We start from the raw sequence: 12,728 nt of genomic DNA, 5'->3' as shown, positions 1-12,728 counted from the left end.
ATTTTTCACTTTTTTATTTACTTTTAATTCATGAGGGATTATTTCCTCCCTTCCCCACCCCTTAGTGGGGTAGTGCCGTCAGTGCACCTCACGTGGTGCACTGTGGGCATTACTTGAGGCGTTTTACGTTACCCCTTCCTGCTTGCTGTCCAAGCACTCCAGTCCTTCTTTCCACTGTCTTAGTCGCTGAATGGCTAAAGGCGCCCCTTGCTTGGATTTGCAGCCGAATTTTCATAAATCAATCTTCCCCTCACTAAGAACAGAGGCTTATGTTAATGCTGCACTCATGCAAGAGAGCGAATTTTATCTCTTTCTTTCCTTAAAAGGTTTTTTATTCCAACAAGATTTGATCTGCAATGACAGCATTTTACAGTGAGGGCGTTGAAGGAATGTGCATGATCACATTCCTTCAACCCACTCTCAGTAAAATGCTGCTATTGCAGACCAAATCTTGTTGGAAGTAATGCCTACAGTGCACCACGCAAGGTTCACTGACAGCACTAGCCCCCAAATGACGGGCAGAAGTTCAGTACCAAGCGCTTTCACGTGTTGTTTATTCGCGCATCGTCTGGGCACAAAAAAAAAAAAGAAATAAATAAACAACACGTGAAAGCGCTTGGTACTGAACTTTTGCCAGTCATTTTCCTGTGGTATTCGCTTATAGCAACTGCTTTCATTTGATGATTCATCTGCAGTCAAGCTTTGGTTTGCAATACCATCATCTTACCGATGTAAGCACAGGACTTACCTGTCTAAGACACATGGCAAACTGTCACTTTTTGAAGGATTTTGTTTTAAGACGAGCTTATGATTTTCAGTTATGGCATGAAATTTTTTTTTCAGGAACTTCAGCATTTTCAGTTAATGCAGTCATAAAGTTTTTAAAAGTTTGTAATTTAATTAACAAAAGAAATAAATATAAGTAAAAACAAATCCTTCGGGCCAGCCCTGTGAGAGCTAATGATCAGCTGAGTGGTCTGGGAAAACTATTTTGATAATAATAATAATAATAATAATAATAATAATAATAATAATAATAATAATAAAAGTGGAATTTTCTTAAATTCACTCTCACAGAAAGGCTTTGTTTTAAAAGAGCAGCAAGATTTTGCTGGCAAATAAAAATACTACCAATCTTTTTTACGTCCCTAGATGAACCGTGGATTCTTAATACCTCTGTAACACTTTTATTTCAGTATTGTATGAAATAGTCGATTTGCAATACCACCATTTTCCCGGTTAATGAATTCAGTTGCAGCTGTTAACTTTGTTAACGATAATTTTTCTTTCATTTTCAGACAGTTCTTATCTTTATGATTTGCCTCCTTTTCAAGTTAAAAGATGCTTGTAATTTGCTTTCTCTCTGTTATTTATCTCTGGGATATTCCGATTACCCGAGTTTATCCTTCAACCCTTTATTGCTTATCTCTCTCTCTCTCTCTCTCTCTCTCTCTCTCTCTCTCTCTCTCTCTCTCTCTCTCTCTCTCTCTCTCATGAAACTGCACTGCACGAGCCCAACCTTAAATTTTTTTCATATTTTCTTCGAATTTGAAATTGACAGTAAACTCTCTCTCTCTCTCTCTCTCTCTCTCTCTCTCTCTCTCTCTCTCTCTCTCTCTCTCTCTCTCTCTCTCTCAGAAAATGACTTCGCATGTATTTACAATTAAATTTTCTTCATATCCTCTCCGTATATGAAATTGGCAATGAACTCTCTCTCTCTCTCTCTCTCTCTCTCTCTCTCTCTCTCTCTCTCTCTCTCTCTCTCTCTCTCTGAGAAAAAATGACTTCGCATGTATTTATTAAATTTTCTTCATGTCACTCTCCGTATATAAATTGGCAATGAACTCTCTCTCTCTCTCTCTCTCTCTCTCTCTCTCTCTCTCTCTCTCTCTCTCTCTCTCTCTCTCTCTCTCTCTCTCAGAGAAAATGACTTCACATGTGTTTTACCCTTAAATTTTTCTTCATATCCTCTCCGTATATGAAAGTAGCAACTCCTCTCTCTCTCTCTCTCTCTCTCTCTCTCTCTCTCCTCTCTCTCTCTCTCTCAGAAAATTTATGTGTTTGCTTCATATCCTCTCCGTATATAAATTAGCAACTCTCTCTCTCTCTCTCTCAATGATTCTCTCTCTCTCTTTCTCCTCTCTCTCTCTCTCAATGAACTGTGTGTTTACAAGCATTTATACTAAAAGGGCTCACTCTTCTTCCTCTCAATATCAGGGCCACAGGAAGTATGCATGATTTTTTTTTTTACAAGAATCCCCTTTCCAATGCATATTTGTTTTATGAAGGGAGTACAAGAATTAGACCATTTCGGGTTTAATTTAGCCCGGGTTGTAGGTTGTTGTTGTTTCGTTCTTCAATTCGCACGAATTTCACTGAATGTTACTGAACGCCTCCCGCGTTCATTTTGGCGAATATGATGTGAGGGAGGGTAAGCGTGGGAACGATTTTTTTTTTTTTTATGTGGGGTTGCAAGAGTGAATCGAATGCACGCTCGTATGCATTAATGAATACAATATGTATCAGTATATATATATATGTATATATATGATGTATATATATATGTATATATATTGTATGCATATATATATATATATATATATATATATATATATATATATATATATATATATATATATATATATATATATATATATACATATATATATATATTTATATATATATAATATACATATACTATATATATATATATATATATATATATATATTTATTTATATATACAGATATATACATATACTATATATATATATATATATATATATATATATATATATATATATATATATATACTCTAGTATATATAAATATTCATAAATACAATAACGATATATATAACTTAGTATATATCTTTTGCAGGCTAACCTACTTCTCTTTTAGGTCTTGCAGATCTATCTGACTGTCCAGATACAAGCTCAGAAGACAACATTCAACTGAACATGATCGCCAAGATGTCAATGACATTTATGGGTAAGCGTCCTTGACGTTTCCTTGTAAAGTGTAGGAAGAAGTTCGTTTTCATCTTATCTGTTATATATAGCTTAGTCGGGTGAGATCTTATAGGTCTGTTTAGCTGGGTGAGGTCTGATACAGCCTAAACAATTATGTGAGATCTTACACAAATAAGACAGTGGGGATGAGATCTTATACAAGCCAAGGGGCACCTTAGTCTAAACTTTTTAATATCACAAACTTCTTTTGTAATGCATTTGTGATTAACCTCGAGAATTGCATGTGTGCTGACAGTTAATCTATAAAATAAAATCCGAGAGGATCTGATCTTGTTGGTCCTCCCCGGGTGGCGTAGGGGAAACACGACATATCCACCCTCCTTCTGCAAACCTGTTTGTTCGGCCTGGGTGGGGCGGGGTAGGTATCTACTCTTCCAGTGCTCTTCAAGGGTGTTAAGATAGTGACCTAGATTATTCCTTCCCAGACTGCCTGCTCGAATACAGGTAGCAGTAGAGTACTACATGGGACGCCCACTAGGTTTAGTTACTAATTTTGAACATAACCTTAACAGGAGATATGAGTCAGTACTTTATCAGACTGACTGTGGCCTTCCCTTTGTCTTAGGTATATTGCTCTTAATTACCAGTTTATAACGTTGTTGTGGGAAACATTGTACTTCAAATCATTTGCAGTTTTCAGTTGCAGGCAGAAAGAGCTATTTTTTATTTATATTTTTTGAGATTTTATTCAGCCTAGGCCTGTCACGTCTGGGGTCCCAAAGGACAGTAGGCTGAGGCCTTTGTTGATTTTAGTCTCCACTAAAGCCGTGTTTTTGCCTTCAAAATAAGGTGGTGGAACTCATAGATGATAGTATTTTATTAGAATTATTTTCTCTCTCGAAATTCAAAAGCAAGTTCTAAATTTAAAAGAGATTTGAATGGGTAGGTAGCATGTTCAGTGAAGAGCTTTCTTTTCATGTTTAATAAAATTAAAAGAGATAAATAAAATGAAAAACTAGTTTATTTTGACGACGTTCAGATGGAAAAATCAATCACAATGTTCCCTTTTATCACGAGTAAATTTTAATATTGAACATTTCGTGAAATGCTCAACTTTTATAGTGCTTTTTTAACCACACATGGGTATGTCATGGGTATGTCACATGGAACTGAAAAGCATAAAAAACCATTTAATTTTTAGTGCGATTTTATTGAAACAGGATACATGGTATGCTTGATGTATTATAAAAAATAAAATAAACATAAAAATGATTACATCATTTTTTTTATTTTGGAGATTATCACATGACAGTTTTAGTTAAGATGCCTTCGAGAATTCTAAAAAAAAATTTTTTTAGTCCATCTCAAGTTAATTTTTCATTATTAATGGAATTTATGAGGAAAAAAATTATATTTAGAAGTAAAATGAAATGAAAGAAAAAAAAAAAGGCGGGGGGGGGATCAGATTAGGGTAACAATTCCTAATAAGTCTTTTTTACTGAAGGGTATTTTTTTTTTATCCAAGGGTAAGTAAGATTCCAAGATTCCCAACGGTATGATTCTTCAGCTGGTGCACTGTGAGGGTGAGGATTACAAGACGATTCCATCTGAGAGGGGAGGGAAGGGGGTGGGGGTGGCTATTACTCCATCTGTAGCTTTTGTGACCGTTTCATATACTTTACTAACTTCAATCTCGACAGCTGGTGCATTTAAAGCCGTCTAAAGCTATTTGGTGACCAAGTAGCTTCTATGTTTTTGCAGATTTCCATTGCAAATTATTATTTTTATTTCTAGCAAGATTATTGCTTTCAAATTGATGTATTTCCATTAGTATCTTGAGAATTTAGTGTGGAATGCGAGGTCGTAGCTCTCTTTAAATGATTCTTCTTCTTAGCACTATCTGTTGCCAAACTAATGATTCAAATAGATTTTCATTTCATCCTATTCCTTCTGATTTCCAAGTATAAAAAACTTATTTGTTTATTGTAACATTTTTCTTTCTGATCTAGATGCTGTTTTTATGCGCCAAAATCTTTCTCTATTTCAGAATAAAATATTCTCATTGGTATGGATTCAATTCCCAGTCAAACAATCAATAAAAAAACTAAAGGTGGTAATGTTTCCTGTCCCAGATACAAAAAAGTTATTGAAAAACTGTGATCTCTGAAAGGCGCCAGAATAAGATGTTAGAATCTTCTCCAACTGAAAAAATAACACTGAAAGAGTCTGTGATGATAAATAGAATCTCTTTCAATTGAAAAATTATCAAAGTATTATCTCAGAAAGGCGCCAAAATAAGATGTTAGAATCTTCAACAACTGAAAAATGATAAAATTATTATCTCAGAAAGACGCCAAAATAAGATGTTAGAATCTTCACCAACTGAAAAATGATGATCTCTGAAGGACGCCAAAATAAGATGTTAGAATCTTCTCCAACTGAAAAATGATCTCTGAAAGAGCCTACGATGTTAGAATCTCCTTCAACTGAAAAAAATGATATCTCAGAAAGCCGCCAGTACACGATGTTATAATCTTCTCCAGCCAGGGGGATGGGATGGGGTGGGGGGCGTAATCTTGGTCACGTCGACGACGCCATGCAGCGACAATCTTATCCTGGGGACCGAGTAGACGCGCTGATCTACTACCCGGAGAAGAAGGGGCCTTGGCGTGTTCGTTGTTCATCGACTTAGTGGCGTGGGGGGAAGACGTAGTAGTTGAACATGTTCTCGTAATGCTCGTAGCGGCTGGACTGAGGCTGGGGCTCCCCACACTTGCGGACGTAGTCTTCGCATTCCTCGAAGTTAACGCTGCTCTGCTCAACCCTCTCGCCGAAGCCGGACTTGTACGAAGAGTAGCGCTGTCACGGAGAGAAGAGGAAGAAGAAGAAGATGAGATTTAGGGGATTTGCGTGGATGTGTGTTAGCATTTTTACCGGAACCATAAGAAAAGGGTGGAATTTTTTGTGAAGACTTATACCGCAACCTGAGGAATGGGATGGGATTTTTTTGTGAAGATGTTCTTAATGAGAATAAATTTGTGGGATTTGTATTAAGATTATTTTTATATTGTGAAGGTCGTATCTGTACGTTAGGGTTTTACCGTAACCTGAGGAATAGGGTGGGATTTTTTGGGGATGATTTTTACCACAGCCTGGGGAATGGGTGGGATTTTTAGTGAGGATTTTTACCACAATCTGAGGAATAGGATGGATTTTTTAGAAGATTTTTACCACAGCCTGAGGAATAGGGTAGGATATTTTTTGAGGAGTTTTACCGTCACCATAAGGAAAAGGGTGGGATTTATGTGCTTCTACAGCGAGGAACAGGGTGGGATTTTTTGGATTTTTTTTACCGTAACCCCAAGAAAAGGGTGGGATTTATGGGAAGCTATTCTTGCCTTTCTCTACCGGGTCTAGAATACACGACGGCACTAGATTGCCCGTCCCGGAGACCTCAGAGTGAATCAACAAGCCCACTTTCCGGACAACAAGCTCACCTGCTGGATGCTGCGAGCGAAGTTCCCGTCGGAGATCATTCGGGCGGCGTTCTTGAGGGCTCTGGCGAAGCAGTCCATGGCGAGGATGTGTCCGTGGAAGAGGTCGCGTGGTTCGACGGACTCCCTTCGGACGCGTCCTCCCAGGGTGAAGCCGCCCTGCTGAAGACCTCCCTGAAAATGGAAAGAAAGGGAGATTGAAGGATACTCTTCTCTTCGTCAGTAGTTGGAACACCTGTCATGATATTCATTCAATATCATTGGGCGTTTCTTTTTTTTTAATAAGTTACGTCGTCAAAGGGAAAGAGCGATTGAGGAACTCCTCTCTTCGTCAGCAGTTAGATCACCCGTCAATAAATTCATTCAATATCACTGGGCGTTTCATTTGTTAGTAAGTTACTTCATCAGAGGGAAAGAACAATTGAGGAACTCCCCTCTTCGTCAGTAGTTGGATCACCTGTCATGAAATCTCATAGGGCGTGTCATTTTGTTAAGAGTGACGTCACAGAGGGGAAGAACGATTGAGGGGCTCCTCTCTTCGTCAGTAGTTATTAAAACACCTGTTAATGAATATCACCGGACCTTCAATTTGTTAAAGGAGTAATGTCGTCGTGTAATTTACCTGTTCCAGCACGCACTTCATGACGAAAGTGGCGTCGCGGACGTTGCGGGCGCAGAGATCGGAAGTTCCGTTAACCTCGGGGAAGCTGTCGGAGGCGTCGACGGACCCGAGCATGTTGAAGGCGGCGGCCATGTACACGTCGTGTTCGTAGGTGCGGTTCATCTGGCGCGAGAAGGCCGGCTTGATGTACAGCTTGTACTGCTTGTCGAGGTTGAAGTGGCGCAGCATGTACATGACGGCCATGGCGTCGGACTCGTACTGGTGGCGTCGTGGGTCGGCGGGCTTGGGCTGGATGAGCAGCTGGCCGCGGTAGCCGATCTTCTCCTTGTACTGGGCGGCCATGCGGTACATCTGGGCCATGTGCGACATGTCCCTGAAGAACTGCCGCTGCAGGACGTGCTGGTAGCCGTCGCGCGGGTGGAAGAACACGAAGTTCTCGGCCTCCAGCCGCTTGGCGGCGTCCATGCTGCGCTTGATTTGGGCGCAGGCGTAGGCGAAGACGTGGGCGTCGGGGTTGGTGGCTGCGCCGTTCATGTAGCGAGGGTGAGTGAAGAGATCGGCGCTGTAGTAGAGTGGCCGGATGCCCGTCTGGCGTTGCAGGTCGCAGGCCAAGGTCACCATCTCGTCCAGGTAGCGGTTGGTCTCCTCGTAGCTGTCGCCTTCGGGGGCCATGTCGCGGTCGCTTACCTGCGGCAGGAGATGGAAAAAGGGGGAATGAATATTGTCTCAGTAACAGCAAATCTTCTGCCTTCACATTTATGATGTGGTTTCACTTCTTATAGGGCACATGATTATGTGACTATGTGATTTCACATCTCACAGGGCACATTCTCTACTGCCGGAGAGGCAGTGAGTGGGAAAACAGAGGAAAGAATCAACTGCAGGGGAGCTCTGTCTACACATATGTGGCAACATTCTCTACTGCAGTAAAGCTCTGTCTCCACATATATAGCGACATTCTCTACTGCAGGAGAGGGGCGTCCTTACGTACCGAGTAGTACTTGACGTTGAGCTTGTGGAAGAACTCGAAGGCGGCGATCATCCTGCGCTTGTAGTTGTCGAGGGATCGGGTGCCATCTTCCCAGTTCCTCTGGTGAGCCCTGTCGCCGTAGTAGTTGTCTGAACCGCAGTACCTGTAGGAGGCGCAGAAGGGAATTCTTCGTTTATTCGTCTCAGGAATTGTGTTGCGTGCGTGTGTGTGTGTGTGTGTGTGTGTGAGAGAGAGAGAGAGATTGGGACGGTGACTGCTGATTAATATTCATTGAGAGAGAGAGAGAGAGAGAGAGAGAGAGACAGAGAGAGAGAGAGAGAGAGAGAGATTTGGGCAGAGACTGCCGATTAGTGATTCGTTCTATTTCCCAGGAAAATATAATGATACAGTATATTTTCTAGGAAAATGTAATGATATATTTCCCAGGAAAATGTTAATACATATATATTTTCCAGGAAAACGTAATTATTATTTCCCAGGAAAACTGTAAGGATCCATTTTATTTCCCAGGAAAATGTAGGGTACATTAAATTTCCCATGAAACTGTAATGATATGTTGCCCAGAAAAGTGTAAATGATACATTATATTCTCCAGGAGAATGTAAGGACACATCATATTTCCCACTCTCTCTCCCTCCCCACCCCCTTTCCCAAATTTGCTCATGCCGCCTGAACCAGTTCGCTTGCATGGGTAATGTTGCCTTGTGGTGCCGGCACCCATCCTAGCAACAGTGGGTACGCGCCTAGAGTCACAAGCGAATTCGCACCGAAAACCAGTTTTTTTGGCGGGGGAGGGGGTGGAAAGGCAAGGGGGACGTTGGTTAGGGACCCCAGGGGTCGGCATATTACGGAGACCCCTGTGGGATTAGATCTGCAGTTTCTTACGGAAGTTATTACCTGAAACGCTCGGTAATTCTCCTTCAGCAGTGCGTGACGAAGTTGCCAGATTTTGTTTTTTTTTCGGGCGGGGCAAGTAGGGCTGGGTTGTCCCTTTACGGATTGACTGATTGATTCATGACTACTAAAACTGGCGTTACAGCAACTAGGTCATTAACGCCGTGTCCTTTACGGCAGACGATATGAAGACATTTGGAAACGAGAAGAGATGGCATCTTTTTACGAGTCTAGAACGAGTTTATATAAATATAACCAGAAATATTCGTCAATTCTTCAGCAGATCGTGACATAGATTACCACGAGCGTTCTGTGATTCTAAAACGGTGCATGAAAAAGGTTACCAAAATAGTTACCGAAAGAATACCTTACGGTCATTTCACATTACCGAAGAACCTCGGTAATTCCCGTGAGTTACCGAGTTCCGGAGGTTACCGGCAACTCTCGGTGATTCTTCCTTGTTTATCATATTTCCTTTGTTCATCGCTGTTCGTATGATATTTTCACTAGAGAATGATGTAAGGAATTACTGTATAATTCCAGTTTTTTTAAATGACGTTTGCAGTCTTGTGAATGATTCAATAGACTTGACCCTTTGTTAGCTGGAGAATCAGTTTCCTTTATTTCTTTTTTAATTCTTGGATACTAATTGCGAGCTGTTAGTTTCGCGAGTGAGTAAATACTGGTTTTTAATTTCGCGCCGGACTGAATGAGTGTTAATGATTTTACAGTGTATATTTATATTTATATGTAATATATATATATATATATATATATATATATATATATATATATATAATGTATGCCCTTCCTAATAACTGAATGATGGCTATTATTTTAAACAACTAACAAATAGGGAATTTAATCTTAATGAATAATTTATTGAAACACTTTTTCACCCGCACATGACTGAATAAGAACTGGGTGAATGAAGCGAGTGAATTACTGAATGAGGGCTATAATTCTTTGTGAATGACTGAATGGACGCTGAAATTGTTACAGATAATTAGATGAGGTTTTATTTTTGCGATTCACTGGGTGAAGAAAAATCTTCTTCGAACCTTTAAATGAAGAACTTAGGTCTTTGCTTTTGATAAAATTGTGCTTTTAATTTGACGAATAATTATAGGAGGACATTAACTTTTATATTAATATCCTCCTATAATCATTCGTCAAATTAAAGGCCCAATTTTATTAAAAGCAAAGACCTAAGTCCCTCATTTAAACATCCGAAGAAGATTTTTGTTCATTCAGTGAATCGCGAAAATAAACCTTATCTAATTAATTATATTAAGTGAGGGTTTCTCTTTACCGAGTGATTGAATATTACTTTATCCTTTTGTGATTGAACGAGGATGTTATCAGAAAATGTTGATGACTGATTGTCCGCATATTTTTCTCTACAAGCGATTGAAATAAAGATTTAACTCTCTCAAATAAGTGAGACAAGATTTTATTTCTGACAACGTTTCAAAGCCAGCTTTTATATTCGCCCCAGCTTGAAAGAGAAGCTTGAATTTCTCGAATGACCAAATGAATAAGTGGATGCTTTGAGATTGCTGTAATTAATTGAGGAGAGACGAAATGGATTTGCATGGCTAGTTGCTTGTAGTGATAGATTATTGCATTCAGTCCATTCTAGAGCTGTGGGAAGAGGACAGTTCTGAAGATCATGTATTGTTTATACATACATACATACATACACACATATATATATATATATGTATATATATATATACAGTATATATTGAGAGAGAGAGAGAGAGAGAGAGAGAGAGAGAGAGAGAGAGAGAGAGAGAGAGAGAGAGAATGTAAGTATGTAAGAATATTTAGATAGATAGATAGATTAAGAGAGAGAGAGAGAGAGAGAGAGAGAGAGAGCAAAAGCTTGTATGAATTAGCGTGTAGGTCAGTTTTGCCTTTGCGAATATAAATAATGAAGCCTCAATTGCTGCGCTGGATGTTTATGCATTTCTCCCAACAAGGTCATCATTTCGGCTTTCATGTAATCCAGCCACTGGACGAAAAACAGTTAAAAACATTAAGAAACATTTAAAAACATGTAAAGAAATTAAGACATACAAATTGCCTCGCATGTTAGCCTTGCGTGTGGTTTGTTTTGATATAGGTTGCAAATTTAACTGGGGTCAGTGTTTTTTTTTTGTCATTTTTTTATGGATTTAACAAATGAAAACAAAAGAAAAAAATTGGGTTAGTTTCTGTGGCTTAGTTGAAATTCCGGTTCTGTTTTTTCTTTTTTTTTTTTTTTTTGCTCTTTTTCAAAGTGTCTTATCGACTTAACAAATGAAAGCAAAAAAAAAAAATGAATAAAATTTGGGTCAGTTTCTGTGGCTTCATTGAAATTCCCGTTCGATTTTTACCATTTAATTTTTTTTAATCTTCAATTTTTTTATCGATTTAAAAAAGGAAAGAAAAAAAATACAAAGTGGATCAGTTCTGTGGTTTAATTGAAATTCCCGTTCGATTTTTTATTTATGTTTTTTTCTCTCGATTTTTTATTTGTTTTTTTCTCTCGATTTTTGACGGCTTGTTTGCGAGAATATCTGTCGTGTTTTTTTTTTTGTGCATTGAGGTTTGATATTTCAAAAGGCTTATCCTAACATGCAAATACTTTTTTTATTTTCTTTTTTTACTCTGAACTTTGGGCTGATTTACGAAATGGAACTGATAGAGTCGAAATATTGTTTCATGCTATTTCATGCTGCTATAATGATTAGAAAAGAATTTTGCTGTTTTTTCAAAATAACGTCTCGTTTTTCCAACGCTCAGTTAAATGAAAAAATAAATAGACTTGGATGGGATATTGCTCTCTCTAACTCTGTATTATGTATATGTGTGTGTGTGTGGTTGTGTTTACATGCGTTATGTAGCAATAATTTTCAGACTTCAAAAAATAAACACGAGAAAAAATACATTAATATGTTTCTATTTAAAATAACCACAAAAAAAAGAAATATGTCAACAGCGCCTTTACCAGTACTGTACAGATTCCCGAAAGCTCTCTGTAGAGGCATATTTTTAAATAATCTGCTCGATTCCCCCTTTCAATCTCAAACGGGGATCGAACAGATTCCCGAAAGCTCTCTGTAGGGGTTTATTTTTGAATATATGTACCCATACATAACTATGGATTTGTATCTTCAAATGCCTCTTAATTTGACAGTAATACGCGAAATATGTTACTGTTTGTAGATTCACATTTTGCAAAAAAAAAAAAAAAAATAAATGAATAAATAAATAAATAAATAAAAATTTAAAAAACAACTCTTGAATAAGCAGTGTTAGTCAAATACACATTTATGGATTCACGTCCATTTGAAAGATTACTTATGCATATATGCATGATGCCCGGAATAAATCTTCAAGCGTAGGAATTACGTACGCAATTTCCATATGCAAGTATGCGTTGCACTGTTATTTGTTAACTGGTATTTTTTGCAAATTAAATAACGTCCGTATTTCGACGATTTTGGTTGGTAAGAGACGTATCCATTTTGAATAACATAATGCTAGGAACTAAATTTACATAAATAATTCATATTTACTGAGATACAGCAGCAATATACATTTTTTTATTGTAGAGAGAGAGAGAGAGAGAGAGAGAGAGAGAGAGAGAGAGAGAGAGAGAGAGAGAGAGAGAGTACTAAATAATCAATTTTAACATCTTGGAGAGAAAGAGAATGAAAGTGATGAGACACATGTATTAACCACATCTGCAACAGAAGGACAATATAAA

At 38.3% G+C, this 12,728-nt stretch overlaps 1 protein-coding gene across 1 annotated transcript in view; it reads right to left on the bottom strand.

Moving 5' to 3' along the window:
* Nucleotides 1-4,159: 4,159 nt before the first annotated feature.
* Nucleotides 4,160-12,728, bottom strand: part of LOC136851389 (uncharacterized) — a 9,710-nt gene continuing 1,141 nt past the window's right edge. The window contains exons 2-5 of the mRNA XM_067125469.1: nucleotides 8,078-8,219; nucleotides 7,087-7,773; nucleotides 6,468-6,638; nucleotides 4,160-5,829 (exon numbers count right to left, since the gene is read on the bottom strand). Of these exons, the coding sequence (XP_066981570.1) occupies nucleotides 5,659-5,829; nucleotides 6,468-6,638; nucleotides 7,087-7,773; nucleotides 8,078-8,219 (1,171 nt within the window). The 3' untranslated portion in view covers nucleotides 4,160-5,658. The remainder of the gene's footprint in view (nucleotides 5,830-6,467; nucleotides 6,639-7,086; nucleotides 7,774-8,077; nucleotides 8,220-12,728) is intronic.

Source organism: Macrobrachium rosenbergii, chromosome 23 (assembly GCF_040412425.1).
Source record: "Macrobrachium rosenbergii isolate ZJJX-2024 chromosome 23, ASM4041242v1, whole genome shotgun sequence".
NCBI lineage: Eukaryota > Metazoa > Arthropoda > Malacostraca > Decapoda > Palaemonidae > Macrobrachium > Macrobrachium rosenbergii.
The sequence above is the reverse complement of the archived record's forward strand: the minus strand, read 5'-3'. Positions and strand labels throughout refer to the sequence as shown.